Source organism: Cryptotermes secundus, unplaced genomic scaffold, assembly GCF_002891405.2.
Source record: "Cryptotermes secundus unplaced genomic scaffold, Csec_1.0 scaffold325, whole genome shotgun sequence".
In the NCBI taxonomy this organism is placed as follows: Eukaryota; Metazoa; Arthropoda; class Insecta; order Blattodea; family Kalotermitidae; genus Cryptotermes; species Cryptotermes secundus.
Window position 1 is genome coordinate 730386 of NW_019735464.1, and position 25130 is coordinate 755515.

Genomic DNA, 25130 nt, shown 5'->3' on the forward strand with positions numbered 1-25130 from the left:
ACAACGGACCGTTACGACGCCAGAAAATGTGGAGGCAATTCGACAGTCGATTTTGAGATCTCCAAGACGCTCCGCTCGCAAACATGCAGTCGCCCTACACATATCCAATCGTTCAATGCGCCGAATTCTCCACGAACATCTTAATTTCCATCCCTATAAGATGGTTGTTGTGCAAGAATTGTCACCACATGATTTCCAGAACCGAATAACGGCGTGCGAAACGTTATTGGAAACTTTACCCCTGACGCACTTGTTTTCTTTAGTGATGAGGCACATTTTCACATATCCAGATATGTCAACAAGCAGAATATGCGCTATTGGAGTGTAACAATTCCAGAGAGCTTCATGAGAGGCCACTTCACAGTGATACGGTGACAGTATGGTGTGCGTTGTCGAGAGTTGGCGTTATTGGCCCTTATTTTTTTTTAAGAAGACAATAATGCAGTTACTGTCAATTCACAGCAGTATGTGGACATGATTAAAAACTTTTTCGAACCAGCTCTTGAAGAAATGCATGTAGGAAATGTCTGGTTCCAACAGGATGGTGCCACGGCCCACACAGCCCAAGCTTCGATGACAGTTTTGAGGGCAAAGTTCCCCGGACGGCTCATCTTGCTTCGAGGTGACATCCCATGAGCAGCGCACTAACCTGATCTAACGCCCTGTGATTTTTTTATGGGGATACCTCAAGGCAGAGGTTCATAAACATCGCCCCACAAACCTGCTTCAGCTGAAGAATGTTATTCGGCAGGAAGTAGCCCAAATTCCGGTGCACATGTTTGAACGTGCAGATGGGAACTTCAGAAAACGGTTGCATCAGTGCATAGAGAATGGTGACCACCACCTTCAAGATATTTTGTTTAAAATTACATGATTTAAAACTCTAAAGTATGTTCTTTCATTAGCTTAACATAAATTTTGTCTATCAGCAGTAATTTTTCTTTTATTCGCCTTCGAAGAAAGGAAGTTTCTGCGCCCCATTCTGTATTTTGTTTTCCTGTAATATCAGTGTACAGCAATTCCTTCACAAATGTAAGAATTTTCGTAATCTTTTCTGTTTCAGGGATAAATGAGTTGGATTTTGAAGGCACCACTGATAGTCATGTTGGAATTGCACATACACGTTGGGCAACACATGGTGTTCCCAGTGAAGTCAATTCCCATCCCCAACGCTCTGATGTCAACCATGCTTTCGTAGTTGTGCACAATGGTATAAATATTTCTTAGTGTAGCTATTAGTATCTTATTTTGATAAAATCTGCCTGAATATCTATTATTATCTTAAGCCTGTTGAGATTTGATAGCAGAATTGCCAAAAATATACTTCATCATAGATAACTAAGCTCAGTAATTTGAAACATTCTGGAAACATGGACTCCATTAATAGGTATTAAGATACTAAACTTGATAGAGTAAATCTGTGCACTAAGCAATGTTGCTATCCATCTGTTGTTTCTATATGTAGAAACAAACTTCCTCAGAAATATTCGACTTTTCATGTTCTTCAGTTTGTAACAGATCATCATACTTGTCATTAGTTTGTTTACCACTAAACAATACATGTAAATTTGTTCCATTGACACCTTGAAAAATTATAGCATTTGACAGTTACATGATTTGTATTCATAATGTGTATGTATTAACAGCCTTCAAGTGCATACAATCCCATTTATCATCCAACAATACAACGCACAAGAGTAGAACACATCATAAGACATAATATAAACACAACATTAGAAGCATAAGAAGAACGACTCCCATGTCAATGATCAATAATACACATGAATTTAAAATATGGCGTATGAGATAATAGGTTTTAACAAGTTTTAAATACATAAACTTTATTATTATATGAGGACGTATACAAATTTAATAACATTTGTAAATGGACATATAAAAGCAAGTAGTGAAATAGTTGATGGATTGATACACCTGAAGATGGCAGCATACTGCCGAACCTTGTAGTGTAGAAGTGATAAATGGGGTTGTATGCACTTGAAGACTGTTAATACATACACATTACGAATATGAATCAGTGCAACAGGACGCTAAAATACAACATACATGATTTGTGTCTTAGTTACAAAATGAACACTAACAGACACTGTATTGCCACGTGTTGTGTGTATAACGTGACAAATAACTTCACGCCTTGTTGGTTATAGCGAATTTATTCCACTCGCTCTTACAATCACACAGTTTACAATCTGGCAATTACTGCCATCGGCAGTATCACAAATACTGGACTGCAAATGCTAGACTACAACTGAAAGGTTGACCCTGCTAACTTGTAACTTGAGAACTGTGAACTCATAATTCGAGAACTAACTGTGAATAGTCTTTGCTGCTCCATATCTAGCCTCGTTCTGGACAACGCAGAAAACAGCCACGTAATAGGCACCATTGTTGCCTGGCGCCGTGTTGCTAGCAACGCTGTCCGGAGTTGTTTACTGCTGCCTAGCAACTGTGGCGTCCCGTGTTATGTCACCGCTGTTTACTCGCTTTGCTTAGCAATCAGTGTTTACTCGCTTTGCATAGCGACCAGCGTGCTGGGACTCGGCTCACTTTGACTCCGCTCCGCACGTCATGGCTGGCGGGGAGGGAGGGGCGTCATCCATAGCGCAACACGTCACAGTATATTTCGCTAATAGCAATTATTTTGACATTGTCACCATATGCTCCATTTTTTCCCCATGTATTTTTTGTAATCTTCCGTTGTATTAATACACAGCTGCTTACTATTTTGAGCATTCTCAAATGGACAGAACCTTCAAAATACAGAATTCTTATCTGGAGCTACATTTTACACAGATAACGTCTCAGTTAGTCCACTTTTATACAGTGAAGCATGATCTAACTGAATATGCACAGCATCAACAATGGAAATCTGTTTTTGATAAAGGTTGAGACTGCAGTGCTGACTGAAGCAAAGGTACCCCTCACTGCCCCTTGACATTCCTATCCTTAACTACTAACAAGAATGACTTCTATATGAAGACAGATTAAAGGCAGTCTTAGGCTTTTATCCATGTGTGTGTATGCATATCTTGAATCACTGGATCTCTAATAGGATGAAACTGAAAGACAAATGAATCTAGGACAAGAAGAAAGAATTAAGGTATTTGAAAACATACACTCAGTAAGATACTTGGCAACATCAAAATTGTAAGGGAAGAAAGAAAAATGTTTCCTAAAATTCTTTTCTCTGTAGAATAATTTTAGTTTCAGACACCTTGATGGAACTCCGCACAAAAACAAAAATCTGCAGGGCATTAGAGCGGAATATGTTGATTCTTGTACTAATATGTTACTAACATTAAGAGCAAAGGAAAATTTACACTGCTGTATGAGTATTAAGCAACAAATTTCTTGCTCCGTCTAGGGCTGAGGACAACAGTGTTGCAGCTATACTACCATTCCCCCATATGCCTTCATGGTATAGTGCTTAACTAATTAAGAACTGGGATAACTTTATTTACCTTTTACCTTTACATTCATGTTGATGTATCATAGACTTTATGTCAGGTTATAATTTCATGCTTTTTTTTACTTTAAACAAGAATGAACAAAGATTTTCCTTTGTGAACAACATGTTTCTGTACCAATTTTCAGGAAAGGTATTTGACTTTTGATAGCACCATATATTTAAGCATCATATTAGAACTTCCCATGTTGAGGAATTCTAAGATTGTGTTCTTCTGGTAGATGGTTAGCACTGTTTTGAACAAACCTACTGTATCCATCTTTAGGGCAGGAGAAAAAGCAAGCAGTTGTATGTAATGTAGGGTAAAGAATCATTGGGATACAGCTGTAAGTGGTCCAGAGGGAGCCTATGGCCCTGAAGATGGAGGGGTAACACACCAGACTATACTGAGCCACATCCCAAAATACCATATACGAAAGTGTGTGAATTATGACTTGAAACCTGTTGCAATCTGCAGTTAATTGTAAACCTAACGTAACATATTCAACCAATGTTATTTAATGAAATGTGACATTTCTTACTATATCAGTAGTAGGATGTTGTTGTGGTATTGTCTTTTGCCTCGATAAAATGTTTATATGACATGTGATGATATCATTTTTGTTCTGGTAGAAGGGAAAATTAACTGCTGTGTGGGAGCGCATGATGATGGAAACAGCATATCTCAGTTACAATGGGATTAAAAGGTTTATGGTCTTTCTTCATCCTATTAGTATAGTAAAATAACTCAAGAACTAATCCAGTGATTGAGGCTAGCTCTTTCTGAGGGATCACACTGAATAGTCACCTCACAGCTTTTTACCTGAGGATGGAAACACACTCAGTTTGCAAAATGTGTTGTTTTTTTTTTTCAGAATACGAGTACTAAAACAGTGGACTAAGTCCAGAAACCCGTTACTACAAAACATTTTGTTTCTTGTAGGCTAACTTCAAAGTCCATTACTTTTTTGGTATGGGTATATTAATAATTAAGTATTTATAGTTCAGATGTTTAAGCTGATTAGAAACTCATGTACTTATGTAGTATTTTTTATGTCTGTACAGTTTTTGTTACAAACTCATGTACTCACATGATATTATTATCTGTCTGTTCAGGTATTGTTACAAATTACAAGGATGTTAAAGTGTTCCTCTTGAAGAAGGGTTACCAGTTTGAATCAGAGACCGATACAGAAGTCATTGCTAAGCTGGTGCATCATATCTACTTACAGAACCCAAACTGTTCTTTCAGGGAGCTGATAGAACAAGTTATCCAGCAGTTGGTATGTATTTGGAGGATATGTGTACTTGTACATTCTCACAGCCTCTTGCACAGAAGTCCCGATATCGTTATCGATTAATGTTTTCACCAGGATATGTCTTCTGATTAAATTATATTCTCCATTCATCTCTGTCTTCTGACAAGTACCCATTTGATATCTGTGACCACTCTGTGTATCGCACCTAATTTTTGATCCCTATAGTAGTTATTTACTTGATTTCACCTATGAACTTTTCTGTGTGTGACACGTGTCCATACCATTGTATATCTTTCACTGCACCATCTTTTCTTCTTATAACGTTTCTTTTCTCAGAATTTGTGTAATGTTCTGTTTTTAGATCTTTTATCTCTATCCCGATGAGGTCACTGGATTTTTTTCAATTGACCTAACTCTTCCAGCTGCACTATGGCCCTGGGGTTCACTCAGCCTCTAATAGAAATGAGTACCAGGAATTAATTAAATAATTTTCCTGGGTAGTGAAACGTGGCCGGCACGTAAGGCTAACAACCTTACCGCCATCTTTGAGCCGATTGTCTAGATAATGTGGGACCCTTGTCTCACAACCCTATGGGTCTTCACGGCCTGTTACAGGAATAGCTTTACTTTTATCTCTTCTCAGTTTTTCTTAATAGTCTTTATTTACTTACATATTCCTTGGCTCTACTGCTCTCTAAGAACTTTTGCCTCTTTACAACAGGTTCCCAGTCTTCTCTGTTATTTCACTTTTGCCTCCAGCTCTTCACTTCTATCTCTTGTGAATCATATTCTCTATCTTCTAACCTCTTCAGTCTGGCCTCTTAATAGCCTTCATGTCCAACTATCATTCTACATTTACAGAAATGTTGTTTTATAATTTCTTTTTAAAAAGCTGAATGCATTTTTGAGGTCAGTTATTTTGAAAATGTTACAAAATAACAGGTCTGGCTTTCTTTCTTTCTTCCTTTCTTTTACTCATTTATCTGTTCTTTATTTCTTTTTGTATTAATTTTAAGATTGGTGAATTAATCATTGTTTGGGACCAGAATATAATTTCTGCAGATTTTTTAATGTATCCAACACAGGACCTGGAAAGATGAATGCATAGTTCCAGTAACATAAATTTTATCCATTTCCTTTCATAAGCTTCTCACTTAAAAGTATATGCAGTATCTTTAGAAAAGGAAACTGTTTGAGGCACTATGCTACAAGCCGGAAGTTTGCGGGTTCCAGTCCCAGTGAGGTCACTGGATTTTTCTCAATTGACCTAATCCTTCCAGCCACACTGTGGCCCTGGGTTCAACTCAGATTTTAACAGATGAGTACCAAGAATATTCTTGGAATGTTCTTGGGGGTAAAGGGTAGCTGGCATGTAGGGCTGACAACCTTGCCACAATCTATGAGCTGATTGTCTAGAAAATGTGGGAACCTCAGCATCTCACAACCCTATTGGCCTCCACGGCCTGTTACAGGTATATCTTTACTTTGTCATGATCTGAGGATTTCTGTTTGTACATTCATTCCTAAATGAGCCATGAATATTGTTAAGTTTTTCTTGGGGCATGGTGAAAATTTATGTTTTTATAGATTGAATTTTTTGGGACGATGCTACTTCATGGATTTAGTTGCTTTTTTTAGGCCATTGAAAGAAGAGCCATGGGTGGTAAGGATATGGCATTTGAGACTTACCCATTTCTACCTACTGTTGTATTGTCTTCAGGCCACAGTGGCCTATACTAACCAGCCCAGAGTGCTTCCGGGTAGCCAAAGTTATCGTGTGGTTATCACAAAATCAGTATTTCTGTAAATGGAATGGCTAGAGAGCTGGAGGGAAATATGGAGATGAATGCTCAAAAGGGAGATGTAAAGCTCAAAGGAGACATTAGCTGGCATCTGTTCATGGAACTTCTTTCCATGATTTCAGTATAGTTAGTGTGTTAATAAGAGTATTTCATGGAAATTTGAAAGAACTCTGTTCTAGCAAACTTCACAACTTGAGTCTGTTTGACTTGCCATTGATATTTAGTACCATGTAATGAACTTGCTTCTTGTCACTTGTGTTCTAATGTCATTGTTATTCTGTTTTCCTCTATTTTTAATCCTGAATAGGAAGGAGCATTTGCATTATGCTTCAAAAGTAAGCATTTTCCTGGTGAGTGTGTTGCAACTCGTCGAGGTAGCCCTCTGCTGGTTGGAATAAAAGCTAAGACACGTCTGGCTACTGATCATGTACCAATTCTGTACAGCAAAGGTAATTGTAGCTTGGCAAATTCATAATTGAATTAAGAGTGGAGCATATTTATATATAATAGTTTGACCTCATAAGTGATTGAGTATTTAGAAGAGTTAAAATTTGCAGTCACAAAATTCATTATAGCTTTCAAACAATGTGTGTTGCGTTTCAAGAAAAGTGGAATTTTTTGATAAGCCTTATGTTTTGCTGTGTTCCTTTGATTATTTATCATTACACATTAATTTACTTAAACTGGAAATCTTGTTTTTAATGTTATTTAATTATACTTAGTCTTATTTTATGAAACAGTTCATTTGTTATGAGCCGTAGGTATTATTCTGATATTTTTATTATGCAAAACATCCATACTGACTTATTAACCATATCTGACATTTAAAGGTATACTTTATTCAATCTGTGTTGTTCTGATTCAGAACAGATCATTTAAATAATTTGGCTTTGTTTCCTAGAAATCATCGCTTTTAAAAGTTCCAGTTAATGAGCCATCTTTGAAGTGTCTTAAAAAAAAAGCATCATTTATTTCTCTTTATTTATGGTTTATTTAATGAAGCTGAAATTATTTATCTTGGAATACATAGGGGGCATGCAGTAGCATAGTTGGTTGAGGCACTATGCAACAAGCTGGAAGGTCATGTGTCTGATTTCTGATGAGGTCACTGGATTTTTCAATTGACCTAAGCCTTCCAGCTATGCTATGGCCCTGGAGTCAACTCAGACTCTAACAGAAATGAATACCAGTAATATACCTGGGGGGGGGGGGCAGCTGGCTCATAAGGCTGACAATCTCACCACCATCTGTGAGCCAATTGTCTAGAAAATGTGGGAGCCTCAACATCTCATAACCCTTTGGCCCTCCATGGCCTCTTACAGAGATAGTGCTATCGTTTAGAATATACGTATAGTATCAAATCATAAGAATATTATTGAATAAGTAATTTGAAAGGATGAGGAAGGCAGTAGTAATAGTTTAATTTGAAGTATTTATGCTATCTAAGGATTTATCCAGAAGGACTGAGAAGACCCTGGAGATCCTTAGTCAGGATAGCAGGTCCCCAGCCTAAGATTTTTAACCCAGGATCTAGTAAATAAAAAGCAGGAGTGCTTCCCTCTTCACTGTGACATTGGGTAGTGAGCTATAGATATGTTAATTAAGATCTACACTTCTACATAGTGCATTCACATAATTTCCTTAAATGACTGCACAAATTGTGCAGGCTCTTAGAATGCCCTCTGTATCAACTTTAGCATTAAATTAACGCTCTTGGCCAGCTTGCCAGACTTGTGTTTGAGGAGAGAGAATATTCATGATACCTAACATTTACATTTACATTTATTTTTACTTCATGGATCCAATCATCTCCCCCTAGGGCTGGATATAAAACATGTCACATATTACAAATTCATGATGACTACACATCATTTGTCCCTTGTCCAATAAAATATATAATCAGGCCTCTCACATATAGCTCAAGTTGTCAGGACAACACACATGGGTTGTGGAAAAACCACTGTCAAATTGATGCCTTGCCATTCCACACACACTGGCAAGCAGTATCATTAAAACAGTTACATTATAAAATATTAAAATTCATAACAAAAACAGATATCATACATACTACTACACTTACAACAAGCAAGTCTCAATAATATATAATTCACACACACAGACCATTTATTAACTCTTAACTTAGCGGCCTCCGTAGTCTAGAGGTAACGTTCGCACCTCATGACTCGTAGTATGCAGGTTCAAATACCCGGCGGAGGTCGTCGAATTTTTAAGGGTGGAAAAATTCAGGGAACAAGTCCTCCGGGAGGGACTTTAAGCCATGGATCCTGTGTCGTAGCTTTACGGCACGTAAAAGAACCTCATACCTCCAAAGGAGGTCGCTGAGCAAAATTGCGGACGTTTGCCACCCAACAGCAGTCACTAATACCTCCGGTAGATGAGGGAAGCATTATAGATACTTCTCAGCCAGTAGAGCCGGTCTCGCTGGCTGGGCGGGACTGATGGTAAGCACCAATACCGGTAGGATATAGAGACTGGTAGAAATCATAGAGGGAAGCACAATAGACCAATACAGGTCTCAGTGTATGGGGAAACCCACCCTCTCCAATAACTAACTAACTAACTCTTAACTTTTGAGCCCCTTGCATGCTCAACAAATTCATCAATAGAGTAAAATATGTTACTTCGCAAATAATTTCGTAAAACAAACCTAAATTGTTTTTATCATTTTTTAAAACTGTGATATTTGACGGCAGAGTGTTAAATAGCTTGATGCCTGAATCATACACCCCTCTCTGATAGGATGATAAATGTGTTGAAGGTATCTTCATTTGCATATAATAAAACCAGTAAAATTAATATAAGTCTCACATTAATATAAATGTTATCATACTACTCATTATTCTCTTATACTGAGAAGATGAGAGAGGAATTCTGAAATCAGTTAAGGATAGAGAAACTTCATTACACACAGTTTCTGGTAGGGGATATTCAATTGTTTCACAGGCCAAAGTCAAAATTCTTTGCAGACTTACTTTTGAATTCTGTCTCAAGCACCTGTAGTCTGCAGTTTGCCCACATCTGATGCATAATAATTCCTGAAATCTTCAGGCCAGTGGTTCTGAACCAGAGGTACATGTACCACCAGGAGGTACATGAAGCTCATAAGTGAGTGTGGGAGATATATACCTTGTCAAGCACAAGTTAAAGGCATCTAAAAAGTGTTTTGACAACTTCCTTTGCGCAACTTTTTTATGCATGGAATAAATGAAGTTAATTTAAAATGAGAATATCTCTGTATCTTTTCATGTGTATAATGCATGATAACATGTAGTTTGATATAAAAATTAAGGTACCACTGAAAAGGGATGCATGAAATTTCATTTTTAGACCAAAGGGTACATTAAGTGAAATAGATTCAGAATTGCTGCTCTAGGATGGTACTTAGAATTGGTACTGATAATTCTTATTTGTAAGAATGAGTGGCTTATGAAAATGCGTTCTTTACCATTTGATTTTCTTATTCTCATTATAGAAATAAAAATTATTTTTGTTCTGATCCTAATTATAATGGCTTTTTAATTCAAAACTCTTTCATCATTAGCCACTCATGTTCTGTTTCATGTCATTCATCATGGTGAGGAATATATTGTTGAGGCTTGGGAAACAGTGGTAAATGCTACCTAGAAAGAAATGCTCTATTTTAATTATGAATGGTGTTGGACAACAAACATAAGACAAATTAGCGACTGGCTCATAAAATTTGTTAACAAAATTGAAAACTTTGCTTGAAACTCTTAGTATTAAATCTGCTGTACTATAAATTGCTTACCTGTATGTTTTGAAACCTTGTTATGTTTATGCATTGATTTTCGGAGACAGAATGGGTAAGATGAGTATTGGCTTTGCACTTAGTGTTTAAACAACATGTGTAGTATCACATTCTTTAATATAAACATCATACCATTCCTAATAATTTCTGAGAAATCAGAAGTATAATTTTATGTGGTAGAAAAATGTAGTTTGCATTGATTAAAATGTACCCAGTATGATGTAGGTGAGTCAAAATAGCTCAGACAGTGAAGTGACTGGCTGTCTATTCTACAGCTAGGGCCCCAGCAAGCTTGGCAATGGTTTTGTGGCACAATCAACCTACTATCCTGCCATCTGTCTGGTAATGGTTGTCCACATGTTGACTTACCCTGAACACTAATCTCAGTTTTGTCCTGACATTAAAAATGAATGCAGTTTTACAGAAACACAGAACTTTGCTGTGATGTAGGACAGTTTGACTCATCCTATACAGCAAATATTTGTACACATAGTGTGATAGATCAGTCATTAAAGTGAAGGGCTTTGGAATGAATGGACAATGTTCAGTTCTTCAAAATATTCAATATAATTCTAGCCCTCCTCTCTGTAGAATCTGGGTTTTTTTCCTAATGATAAAATCACAATATGAAGCTGACTTCTTATCTCCATTCAGTTCCAAGATAAGAATATATGGAGTTTTACCTCTGTGTCTACATATGCCTTAAGATGAAGTGCACAGTGCTAGCTTTGTCTTACACATTTGTAAAAGTTTTACCCCCTCACTATTTATATTCCACACATACAAAACTCTATCTTTTTGTAATATACTGGTCTTAGGATATATGTTTTTTAAACAGAACATGTGACTTATAGAAATATTTTTAACAGAATAATGATCTTGTCATTTTCTTCCCCTCTATCACATCAGAACGGTAAAATTAAATTTCCTGCCTGCACTGAAGCATGATGTATAAAGGGTTACTACTGTAACTGGAATGAGAATGTCAGGGTACCAGGGTATAGATTGTTAATACAACTTATATAATTTTGAGACAGTCTTCCTTGTAGGTAACTTTTTAAAAATGCTGCCTTTCTCTTTAAGCCAATGAAAATGTACTGTTTGACTGATCACACTACAATATGATTATAGCTTAAATATTTTGTTTTGATAGTTTCTCATAATTCAGTAATACGTAAATATGTATGTGATGATCTTTCAGAATATGGGTAATATTAAATAATATTTTAAGAGATCTTTGTTGAATATGAAAATAAGGAAATATGCCATACACCTAACCAAAATAATGTCAAGAATGTGAACATTTATGTTGCATATTTAAATTTAAAGACAAAGATAATTGAAACACTGCATATTTGACCACTGCATTTGGTCCCTTGAGATACTATGATGTTGCTATAGCTGATTGGGTAATACTAGGCACTACACTGAATATGAGGATTGTATGTAAATATTATTATTTCAGAAGGATGTAGTTATGTCCTTTAAGTATAATTGTTTTCTCTTTGAATGAAACATGACACTTTTCCTGCAATGGGAGTGCATTCATGCATGTCACAATACACATATGATAGTGCATCTGTTTAACATGCATGCTGCAACTAAAAATAATGCCTATGATGGTTTAACATGTGCTAATTGCATATTTCTTGCATGATGTGTAAAATATCACTTGTATGTAGACTCTAAGCACTCTTCTACATGGCCCCTTGTTCAGAAATTAACACTGACTTACATACTGCAATGAAGCAGTGGTATACAGTTAAATAGTATAAAACTGTCTACCTCCGAGATCTCTGTATTTATGATGTATATACAGTCAGTATATTATTTCCACATAAATCTATATTCTTTGTTTATTCAGCAGTGCTTTGTGAAGTGCATAGGTTACATAGAATCAGACGAAAGCTTAATTCTGATTGATGAATCAGGAGTGATAAGAAAATAAATTTTCTGGGCTTATGTGAAGGCACTTTTCCAGCATTTATGTGGAGGGTCTGATTAAAGCAGTGACCATTGTTGTGTAGAATGGCAGGTTGAAATTTAAAGCAGGGACTGAAATAGAATTAATAGCCATTACACTGTAATCAATCTGTCTCTTCACTTTCCAACTGAACAGATGTATTCATAATTATAAAACTAGTTAATAGAGCATCTGAATTAGCCTGAACAGTGCAGTCAAAGTACTGCTTACAGGATAAGATTCTTTTCTGTCAATAATACTACCTTCATAAGCACTTTTGTACCCTAAAAACTGCTCTGCATCTGATTTGTCGAGTGGCAGAGAATTGAAAGTGAAATGGAGATATAGAACTTAACAGAACCAATATCTTGGCAGGGGGCTGAAATAGTCAGATGTCTGGAACGATGGGGAACCTCCATGTTAAGTGAAGGCTTGGGGGAAATTGCAGTAGAAAAAGAGAAATGAGTGGAGAAAAATGGTAGAGTAAAAGATGACAATTAAGAAAAACGTGTTGGGTTAGACCTTCTGCTCAAATAGCCATTAGAGGGGCTTAATAAAATGCACAGAAGTAGGATGGATGTATCAGACCCTGACATAGAGTATGTAAATTGAGCTAATTTGAAGTATCCTCTCTTCCCCCAGAATACTAATGATTGTCTTCCAGGGGTGAGCTGTAATAACCTGCCTTTATGTAGCTGTGGCTTTCGAACTTCACAGCAGCTGCTTGTCTGTGGGCTGTATTATATATATATATATTGTGCTAACAGTCATAGGCTTGTTTTGTGTGTAAGTAGACTAACAAATTAAATACATCACCAATTTTGTTGTAATTAATTTTCTCTGATATCTGTTTTTGTTTTTGCATGACCTGATTGACACTCTTGGCACCCTACAGATGAACAACCTGTAGCAACAGGTAGTAGATACTTCAGTTTCAGACTTTCTGATCTTTTTTCTTTCATTACTTGATATAGCTTTTCTTTAAAATTCTGTACTTGATTTCTAATAATCTATCTTCCTTGAACTACTTTCTGAACATAGTATTATTTCTGCTACCTTTAATCTGAATTCAGAGCCATAAATGTAACCTAACTACAGTGGAAAGAACTGAATTTGAAGAACCATGAGGGAAATTAAGAAACAGGATTGTGTATTTTGTACACAAAAGGGGTAAACCTTCCCACAACATTGTGAATATGTGGAAGAAATACATACAGTTGAGTCATTGGTACCAGATCATAGTCCTTATGAGGTTCAGACTGCTGTTGCAAAGTTGAACAAATATAAATCACCAGCTAGTGATCAAATTCTGACAGAACTCATTCAAATAGGAGGTGAAGCATTACTGAGATCCTTAAACTCATTAATTCTATTTGGAATATGGAAGAATTTCTTGATAAGTGGAAGGAGTGATAGATGTTGCTCTAGTATGTATCAGGGAATATTACTGTTATTAACTTTACAAATTTTCATCCAGTATACATCCTCAAGGTTAAATCCATATATAGGCAAAATTATTTGGGATCATTAGTATGGGTTTTGATGTAACAGATCAACAACTGATCAGATTTTTTGCATTTATCAGATATTAGAGAAAAAATTGGAATACAATAAGACAGGACATGATACCGCTACCTCCTGCCTTTGACCCCTGAATTCTGGCACCCTCCTAGAAGTGAAAGGTGTAACAAGCATAGCCTAAAGAGACATAACAAAGCATAGCCTCAAAGGACAATGATTAATACTTTTTTTTTTTACTCTAAAATGCAGATATTTACAGTATTTTTCTGTTCATATACAATAGCACTCTAATGCTATAAATTTTGCTGTCTTGGTAAAAGATTTGTGTGGATTCATCACTGTTTAAAAAATAGTGTCTACATAAATCTCAGTTTAAACATTTTCAGGAGCTGAAATATTTAATTTGAAGCATTATCTGTTTTCCCAGGAATATTATGGTTATAAATAATTCCATTCATCAATCTATGCATCAAGTAAATATTCTAATTTTTATTAATTCAACAATTACAGCTATATGTTTCAGTGGTTCATTGTAATCATTATTCTGCTGTAGTAGGTTTAATGAGACTATTACTGTGTAATTGAGAACTGTCATAAAAAATTTCTTCATTCTTGATCCAGATGCACTGATGATACAAATAATCATCAAATATTATGTTTACAGTGTGACAGCATCTGTGATTGTCTTCTGTCAGATAGTGTGTCTTGTCTTTATTTATACTTTATTTCAGTATTACTTATGCACTGTCACATAATTTGTATTTTGTTGCAGTACAAAACACTTTATGTCTAATTAACATGGCAAAAACACTTTGTATAGTTTGTTTATAGTATCAGAAATTGGTTTTGAGTTCAGATTAATAATCTGTTATGAATATCTTATAATTCTTCTCTATATATTTCTGGTGCGTTCTTTTCAAACTCTGTGTGTCAGTCTTAACCAGTAAATAATATGGGAATTCTTATCCATTACCACCATTTACCATATTCTCTGATGGACGCACTGGCCCTTTGAAATGTGTTTGAATTTCTGTGATGTCCATGTATAGTTGGAGTAGATATCTGACTGTTCTGACTGAAATCATTAGGTACTAAATTCATATTGCAGTTTTTCACATTAACTTTCATTTCAGCATGTTTATGAATCTTTGTTGCATAGTTTCATGACCAAACTTTTTAAAAATAAGTTGTTATGACTAAAATTTTCTATTTAGAAAATTGTATTAATTTTTATTTTTCCTTTTCTTAACAGTGTTCATAACAGTGGTACAGTCAGGATATAAGGATGTGTACTTAAATATTATAACAGTGGTTATAATTTGTGGACTTTTATGTAGAATACAGTAGAGGGTCTTCAAATGTTTCTTTTTTATAAATTAATTTAACCCCAGCACACACATCAGTGTGTAGCATCTTAAAGATTCTAATAAACTTGCTTGTGAGCTATTCTGCACTAGCACAAGTTCTCTGTGATATTAATTTATTAATTTCTGAAGGAATGTATATAGGTAATAAATTGTAAGATTTGAGGCTTTCGCGGCGGTGACTATGAAGAAAGCAGTCTTCTGGGATTTGGCACCATGTATATGTGGTATTAACCGACGTTTCGGAGGCGATACGTTCCTCCGAAACGTCGGTTAACACCACATATACACGGTGCCAAATCCCAGAAGACTGCTTTCTTCAGGTAATAAATTGTTCAGAAATATCCTTGTTAAACCTTTGCCTCTACGAGCAGTAAAATGATTGTGCTGTTAGTGGGATAATGTTTTTGTCCTGTGCTTGTTTTTATTTAATGTATGGGAAATCTGTTTATGCATGCCAATTTTGTTTTGTTTTGCATGACTTACCTGTGATATTATGGTTTGTTGCACTAATTTTCACATTTCTCTGTTTGATTTTTTTTAAACAATCTGTTCCTGCCCTTCCATTAGATGCAGAGTCACAAAACCCAGGTACAAACTACATTTTTAATTAATTTATTTATTTCTTCCTAAGTTCTGTCTTTATATTTCTGCCTCTGCTTCTCACTTTGCTTTTCAGTGTTAAAAAACATAACCATATCATTTTATAGGAATTCATGGAAAGTTAACACTTGGAACTGAACTTTAGATACAGCAAGCATAAGAGATACCAGTTTTAAGCAACACAGTTTCCATTTTCCATAATGGAACAGTCGTAAGTTCTACAGTCAGAAGTTCTATAAAAGAAAAGTAAAAGTTGTCACGATTTTTTGGTCTGTTTAATTGATTGATCAATTTTCTTAGGTCATTCAGTCAGGCAAGAAACACAGCCTTGCAGTGTTCATTTTAAATTTTTAGACTGTATATTTCAACTTTGAAAGCAAAATATTACTGCTGTCTGGTTGTTTGTTTTATATCAATACGAAATGACGCAAGACTGCAGATATCCAGTTAAAATAAATCTGTCATCCAATCTCTGAGTTATTTGTTCAGAAAGTACCACCAACAAAGTAGCTTAATTCTCCTTTTTTTCTGCTGTGGTTCCATTTCTGGCACACAGATCTGAAAATTCTGAAGGTCACTAATTGGTTTCAGCACTTATATTTGTATGATAGCCACAAAAATACAGTCTTCTCCTTGGTTCAGCAGACATATAGCAGGTTGGCATAATGCATAATGCATTACAAATACGTGTATATTTATATTCAAGCAGTACACATCAGTATTTGATAAACATTTGTCTCTTAAGATAGCTCTATACATGAAAAAATTGTACATGATGTACTACATTAATATTATTGAACGTGTATGTAAAAATAGTTTTAAATTGAAATATTTAATTGCTTATATTATGATCATCAACACGAAAAGTAATATGGGAATATCTTCAATAAAGACAGTAGGTGTTGGTATATATCTTACATGTCTAATATGAACGGTCATAATATAAGCAATGAAATATTATTTACACAAGAGGATGCAGTCTGTAAAGTTTAAATTGAAAGACTGCAAATTCTTAAGGGTACAGGATTCCAGGATGTGTCCTGTGTAACTTGGTAGATAGAAAATAATATTTTGGATGAACATGTTACCTCCATGTTCAGTTCTGAAGAGGTTAATTCACATCTATGAAGCTACACATGATCATAACCTAGAGGACAACGAACTTGATGCTTACAGCTGTGAGAACTTCAAATATCACACGATTCTATTATCAACAAATGCTAAAGTTTGTTCTACATTTCCGATTACATAAATGATTCTGAGTTACTTATATTCCCTAAATTGATGTGGTTATGGAATGCAGCTTTGCATTATCACACTACAATATGCTTGCAGCTTAGATTGTTGTACACACATGTTAAAGACTATAAATTACATAAATAACTTCTTGATTCATATTGAAAATGTCTTATTTAAGGATTCTTTCTAATTAATGCAAGTCTCAATGTCTCTTTCTCTTAGAAAATAATACCTTAAAAATCTCCATCATATTGGTAAGTAACACCAGCAACAGCAGGCTGATTTACAGTGTACAGTTTGAAATATGTCATTCACAAATGATACAGAAATTATCTTATGTTAACATAATAAATACTGGTGCAATTTAGTAAAACAAGTATGAAAAGGACATAATGTTCATTTTATATTTTTACATTAACAAGTATCATGGGTAAGTAGAGAAAGACACTGACATGGAGCAGGATTTCCTCTCTGCATCTCATCTTGATACCTTACAAAGTAAGTTTCCTCATTTATTATAGATCTGAAAAGCAAGTTGTAGGAATTTATATTGGAAGTTGGTTTTTTCCTAGCAGAAAATGTTATGTGAATGTACTCAAATGAATGGACCTTCAGGGAAGTTATTCTATTTCTTTCCAGCACTGGAATAATAGCGCAGCGAATAATTTTACCACCTACTCTCTTTGTTGATGCAGATATATGTTCCAGAGAGGAAGTACATCTTCACATGTCTTGCAGTAAAATATTTTAAACGCAAAATGATACAGTAGTCCCTTGTAGCATTTTGGTGATGGGTTTCTTTTGCAGGCTATGCTAGAAGTTTCCTGTGGTGTCTATGGGTTGCCTGTGGCCTTGGGTAAATTCTGCTGATCATAATGTCTAGGTGAATGAGATATGCTGACTATAATACAGTGTACTCAATTCCTTTTCCTCCACTGAGTAACAGAATTAAGTGTTCTGCCCACAGGTGAATGGACTATCCTACAATAAGATGTTTTCTTTTGCTATATATTTTTTTTTGGTAAGTCTGTTAATATGGAGGCAAATTTTACGCCAAATTTTTTAAGTATTTGTATTCATTTATCATAGTTGTTCTTAAACGGAAATATACTTTAATTCAGTTGGCATATATTTTACATAGATCTAGTGTCTACATTAGTGTGACCAGACATCCCACTTTTTTAAGTGAATCATGCCTTTAAATTCTGTGGAAGGTCCTATTGTATCATGAAATTAAAATTGTACATTAATTTTACTATTCTAAATTAAACCTCAGTTTGTTTGGCTTTCTTTCCAAGCAGATACTTTCAGTGATGGACAATATGAGCAAAGCTTCTGTATTCTATAGTAATTCAGTAGAAACATTTATTTTGCATATTAATAGTTATGGACTCCAAAATCAATATCTGATCAGCAATTTTTGCTACAAAGTATGGCAACATAGTTACTTTAGACTATTTAATTGCTAGTTCATGTTTCTACTATCAAATGTTATAGAAGTAGTATACTCATAAAGTAACAAGTATCTCTTTCTTCATAACATTATTTACTATAATGTAAAAGTTAGTACATTGAATGAAATAATGTTAGGCATCTGTGGTTCTGCACTGGCTTATTCTGAAGTTCATATGCATGTACTCCTTTATAGTCTGGTCACCCTAATTTATGTTTCTTTGATTCTGCCACTGGGTTGGGGAGATGACAGCAAAGCATTCATTAAGCTGCAATGGAAGCAAAAGTTGAAGACCCTTAATTAAATTTAACAGTTTCATTAAATCACAGTATAGAATTAGATGATTGTCACATATAATTCGGCAAATACTTGGCTTTTCTTATTGCTGGTAACAAACTTCTCTCAGCTAAGGAGCTTCTGTAAGCCTCTACAGATGTAGAATCTGCAGTATACTCATATGCTACGAGCACATGAGACCTTTTCCACTTTCATACATTTGTACAACCTTCTACATGCTGAGAACAATTTATATCAGTTCAATTGTGTCATTGAAGATTATTGTCTTATTGGATGTGCCATGTAGTCTCATAGGTTTAATAGAGCACTGAGAGTATCACAGAGTATCCTACAGAAAAAAATATTGCTTATGGGAGTTTATGTCACACAGATTTGCTTGAAAAACACGAGCTATTAATAATATGTTCAGTGGTCTGTGGTTAATTAGCTGACATTGTCAGCATCTCAGACTATGTAGGATTGAATGGTAGGATGATTGATGGGTAATGCACTGTAAATAATTTTGAAGGTTATGGTCACAGCCTGATTGATGTACTATACTGGCATTTGCCTTGAGGGACTTAGGAAAACCATGAAAAATCTCATTTAGAAAGGTTGGTGTCCAAGTCGAGAATGGAATTAAGTGCCTCTAGAATGTAAGTCTAGAGCAATACCACTTCATCATCTTGCGTGGTAACACATTCAGGCTTATACAATTTGAGTACTGATGCACTTGGTTTTGATGTTAGTGGATCATGTAAACTATCATTCTTTAATGAGGGACAGGTACTGCCAACATATTAACATCAATTTAAAGTAACAGAAGAACTGAAACAAGATTTGTTAAAATATATATCTATTTTGAATGTCTCCTCATCGTCTTACAAAATCAATTTATCTCATATGATCAGATAGTCATATATTTTTTAGGAAGATAATGACAGTTGTGTTCATATGTGACTATTTTGGTACAAATATGTGAATCCTGCAATTCAGAGAATTTGCATTGTAATGGAATACACTTGATTTAAAAGTAAAATATATATACACTGTGAATTTATTTGGAAGGTTTCTTTCATATTCCCTACATTTCTTTTGAGAACTTAGTATTACTGTATGCTGCAGCATATCTTGAATTCATCTGGGTAATATTATTAACATACGAGTATTAACCCTCATCTTACTTTCTGTAACTGTGATGATATTAGCTATACACTACACTGTCTACAGATCACCGACCCCATGGTAGAGGTGACTTGCCAATTCTTCCCCGTTCTGACTCGACAGCAGAGTTCCAGCCACTGGAAGATAAGGAAGTGGAATACTTCTTTGCTTCTGATGCTAGTGCTGTCATTGAGCATACAAACAGGGTGATTTTCTTGGAGGTGAGCCACTCATCTGATCATGAGTCATGGATATTCAGATTTTAAGGAATTCTTTACATTTGTTATTTTATTAGTCTTCAGTGATTGGCTATTTAATGACCTGTGCTACTTTTCTGAGTTTCTAAGATTATAAATTTTGTACAGAATTCATTATCTTGAAGCAAATTTCCAAAGTTTAGAATCTTGAACTAATTAATTTGAATTAACATTTATCCTGCAGCACTTGGAAATAACTGTTATAGAAACTAATATTTTTGTCTCAATTTATTTGGTCTTGTACAACCTCTCTGATCTTCTAGGTTGACAGTTAAAGCAATTTATGTCCTCTCAGAAATTAAAACTGTCAACATAAAATATTGTGACAGAAAAAGGTATATTTTACTAGAAATACTGCATGGAATGGGTTAAACCCATTATATTTTGTTATTTTGGCGCTAGTATGTCTTTAAATTTGACTGGTGCCGAAAACGCACAGATTTTCAGTGTCTGTGGAAGTAGTTTAATCATGTGTGGAGTTCATATTTTTTCATATTTCTGAATTTCAGTGATGTTTATGCATTAGTACCATTAATGTGTAAGAAGATTTGTCAGCTGAAATTTGAGCCAGATATTACCTGGCCTGCATACCAGTTTAGAACATTACTATGGTGCCCATCTAGTTTATAAGATGGAATAAAAAAAAAACGATATATGGACCTGCAGTTAATATTTGTGGCAAAAATTCAAATTAAATTGCAGTAAAAGTAAAAATTCACAATTTTTACTGGGAAATCAGGAGATAAGCTATCTTATACTTCTGCTCTCTGGCCACTCCTCTATCAGTTTTAAATTTTTTCTATACTTCTTGTACACCATCTATTCAATTCCTTCTTTGTCTCTGTCTGTCTGTCTGTCTGCCTTCCTTCATATTCTTCTATCTCTCTTTCCTCAATTTCCATCTACTGTCATATTCCTTGATTTTTAACTTTATCAGATTTGGTTCTTTGAAATGATCTCCAAAGTGTTTTTTTTTTAAAGCAATCCACACTTTATATAAGGCAAGATTAGTGTCCCTCTGACTTTCCAGGTGGAGGTTTTGAAAATGTTAATTGCTAAGTGTAATTCAGAAAATATTTATAAAACCATTCAGAGATTAACAATGCTGTTGATGTAAGTCACAGTTTATTAAATTTGATTTGTTTCTTTCTGGTCCGTCACACTAACAATTATAAATACAAACCACTCTGTCCAATGTGACATATAAGTATTTACTACATGAAAACTTATCTCCCTTACATGTTTCGGTCCGTACGGACCATCTTCTGAGGGAACATCATTACGAACTGGAAACTACCATCACAATAGGTGTTTTGATTTAAAATACATACACTTCTATTCTATAATGCCCAGTATGCATAAAGTCGAACATTTCACAATTACAGCAGCTTCCTGGCATTGTAAAGTTTTTAAAGTTTCTAGATGTTAATTTAAAAAACCTTTGTCACTAGTTAAAATTTTTTAAACCAGGTAGGTCAGTGTCCATACTCCTATCATCCTTCTTGTATGGGCAGATTTTGTGCCGCCTGTCAATCTTGATGAGGAGGTTCTTGATGTCGTCCAGGGTTTGCTCGTGGCTTGCTGTGTTGTTTTCACTCACATTCTTTAATGTTCGACTTTATGCGTACTGTGCATTATAGAATAGAAGTGTATGTATTTTAAATCAAAACCTATTGTGATGGTAGCTTCCAGTTCGTAATGATGTTCCCCCTGAAGATGGTCCATATGGACCAAAACATGTAAGGGAGATAAGCTTTCATGTAGTAGATACTTATATGTCACATTGGACGGATTGGTTTGTATCTATTATCACAGTTTATTAATTGCCTAGCATTCATCTTCTAACTAAATTTAGGCAGAAGGAGCACATTTTCTTTAATCTAGTGTCCCCCTACCCAGCATGATCTTGTATTCCCATTTCAGATCAAGTTTTTTTTTTTTAATATTCTAGGAACTGTTTCTTGCTCTAAAGAAGACAGTTTCAAACTTTGTTATCTTTATGTGATCTAGAAAATTTTTGTAATTTTTAGGATGATGATGTAGCTGCAGTGAAGGAAGGTTCTTTGAGTATTCATCGGCTCAGAAGATCACTTGATGACTCTCACTCTCGCGAAATTATCACTCTTAAAATGGAGATCCAGCAAATCATGAAAGGTATATTATGAAGTGCACAATACTCTGTAGAAATTGCCTACTCTTTAACCCTGGAGATGGAGGTGACATGTTCATTGAAATGTCACTTTACTTTCAGTGGACTACACAGCATCCAGAAGATATTACTCCTCTGCACAGTACTAGATTATGGTTTGATACATTAAGAAAAATATTAATTTATATTATCTTTTGCATTCTGTATAGTCTGAAGCTTGCAATTTGTCATAAATTATATTTCCCTGATATCTCTGTGAATAAGTACCTACACTCAATCACCTGTCTTCTAGGACTTCAGAAAACAAGTATCTTGAAATCAATTTTACATAGCCATTCATACTGATGCACCTTAACTCCCTCCCTCCCTCCCTCCCTCCCAAACACACACACATATTCGTGTGCATGCGTGCACAAAAGAAAATAGAGGCAAATGACATCTGTATAGAATATGGCTCTTCAGGGGAGATATCACCTACAGAAAATATGGCTTGTCCTAATAAATGGCTTCTCACATAACATTAAACTATTAAAGCCTTAGCTGGCAATTGACTTAATCTCTTCAGAACCATCAATGAAGAGAAACATGAAAAGCTTATAAGCAGACTACTTATCATATGGAGCCGACAGAGTCGCTTTGTTAGATACAAGTGAAAAAGTTTTGAAGTACTGTAGACTAAGTGAGGTTGTATAGTATAACAAGACCTACATAATACTGTTCCCTATCACTCATTCATTCATTCATTCATTGAAACAGCTTCAATTTATGACTAGTTATAAAATAAATAAACTCTGGGGGCACGAGGTAGCGTAGTTGGTTGAGGCACTATGCTACAAGCCGGATAGTTGCGGGATCAAATCCCAATGAGGTCACTGGATTTTTTCAATTTACCTAATCCTTCCAGCCGCACTATGACCCTAAGGTCGACTCAGCCTCTAACAGAAATGAGTACCAGGAATATTCTTGGGGATAAAGGGCGGCTGGCACATAAGGCTGACAACCTTACCGCCATCTATGAGCCGATTGTCTAGAAAATGTGGGAACCTCAACATCTCACAGCCTGTTACAGGGATACCTTTGCTTTACTTTTTACTTTTATAAAACAAACTTTAACATTACCAAAAGCATAAAGTATTCATTCTAGTCGTAATTGTTACTGCAGGTAACTACAGCTCTTTCATGCAGAAAGAAATTTTTGAACAACCTGAATCAGTTGTGAATACCATGAGAGGGCGTCTTAACTTCGAGACCCAGACTGTTATTCTTGGTGGTATAAAGGTAAGTACCGTATTTACGCATGTATAGGCCGCGTGCGTGTATAGGCCGCAGCACAATTTTCAGACAGAAATTATAGAAAAAATAATTTTCTTGGAATATTATTTCAGGAGTATTACACCCTGTATTACTAATTATGAATATATTTTTTTTAAATGAAGTGTGATATCGAATATTTTGAATATAAGCCACACCCCAGTTTTCCTCTTGAATTTTTGGCAAGAAATGTGCGGCCTATACACGCGTAAATATGGTAAATAATTATGATTTAATGAACATGATTGTATTATATACTAAATAATCATTTCCATAATGTACACACGTTTAGCAGTTGCTATCAAAGTTTTACATATGCAGTAGATTGGATTACATTAAATTAAATTAAAAGGATTCATATCAAATGCAACTTCCATCCCACTGTCAATGCATCCCCTTTCTCACATTAGCTCTCTAGCAGTCCCAAAATTTGAATGAAATGCAGTGTGTTGCTGGGACCTCGTAATAGTCACTTGGCTTCATGAAATTTAATCCCATACATATGCGATTGATTCATGTAATTGTTGTAAAATTACAGGACTACATACCTGAAATCCGCCGTTGCAGACGCTTGATGATGATTGGATGTGGAACAAGTTACCATAGTGCAGTTGCAACAAGGCAGCTACTGGAGGAACTCACAGAACTTCCAGTCATGGTAGAATTGGCATCTGATTTCCTTGATAGGAATACTCCTGTCTTCAGAGATGATGTATGTTTCTTCATATCACAATCTGGTAAGAGCAGTGTAGCAGCCATTCCTATAGCAAAATCTTATGTGTATTTCAAATGCAAATTCCATGCTATTAAAAGGGGTCTCCTGTCAATGGAAATGTGCTTTTGCATGGTTTATGTTATTGTACTATACTATCAGTGTAGAGACCATATAGTATCGAGTGGTAGGACGATTGATGGCTATTGAATCATAAAGGATTTGGAAAGACAGAGTTGTGTCTTAATTGAGGTACTATCCTTAGAATTTCCTTGGAGAGACTGAAGAAAACAGTGAAAACCTCAGCCAGGATGGACAGTGTCCCAGGTGAGATTGAGCTGAGCACATCTCGAATACATGTCAAGAGCAGGATAGTTGCACCAGTTAGCTCAGTGGGAGTGTGTTCACCTTTTCCAGCTTATAACGTACTAGATGGTAGTAAAATTAAAAACTCCTTTGCTCATTCTACCAAGAGTTGTAGGGTTCTACACTGAAGATGTAGGCATCAACAGTAGTTTGGTAATTACCAAACTACACAGTGCCACATCCAAGAAGACAGTAATTGTCATGGATTTAGTTAATAAGTAATCATATCTGTAATTAAATTTATGTTGTTGTCATGCCACCAACTTAATGGAAAAAGTTCTTGAGTGCTATTCCTACCCTGAGTCATCCTGTGATCTGGAATAACAGAGCATGCAAAATCAGTACTTCCACCTCAGAAATGAATTCCTTTATCTTTCTGAAGGACAGAGGCCATGAAATTTGATTAAACATCCAGAATGACACTATTTACCAATTGCA

The 25130-nt window shown here is 35.4% G+C and overlaps 1 protein-coding gene across 4 annotated transcripts in view; it reads left to right on the top strand.

Moving 5' to 3' along the window:
- LOC111869315 (glutamine--fructose-6-phosphate aminotransferase [isomerizing] 2) overlaps positions 1 to 25130 on the top strand; it is a 66609-nt gene that overhangs the window by 34858 nt on the left and 6621 nt on the right. Inside the window, exons 3-11 of one of the 4 annotated variants that reach the window (XM_023860735.2) lie at positions 1064 to 1210; positions 4580 to 4746; positions 6832 to 6973; positions 13173 to 13193; positions 15733 to 15753; positions 19964 to 20118; positions 22185 to 22308; positions 23466 to 23581; positions 24153 to 24351. In XM_023860735.2, the coding sequence (XP_023716503.1) occupies positions 1064 to 1210; positions 4580 to 4746; positions 6832 to 6973; positions 13173 to 13193; positions 15733 to 15753; positions 19964 to 20118; positions 22185 to 22308; positions 23466 to 23581; positions 24153 to 24351 (1092 nt within the window). The remainder of the gene's footprint in view (positions 1 to 1063; positions 1211 to 4579; positions 4747 to 6831; positions 6974 to 13172; positions 13194 to 15732; positions 15754 to 19963; positions 20119 to 22184; positions 22309 to 23465; positions 23582 to 24152; positions 24352 to 25130) is intronic. The other 3 variants (XM_023860736.2, XM_023860737.2, XM_023860738.2) reach the window with 3 other exon arrangements.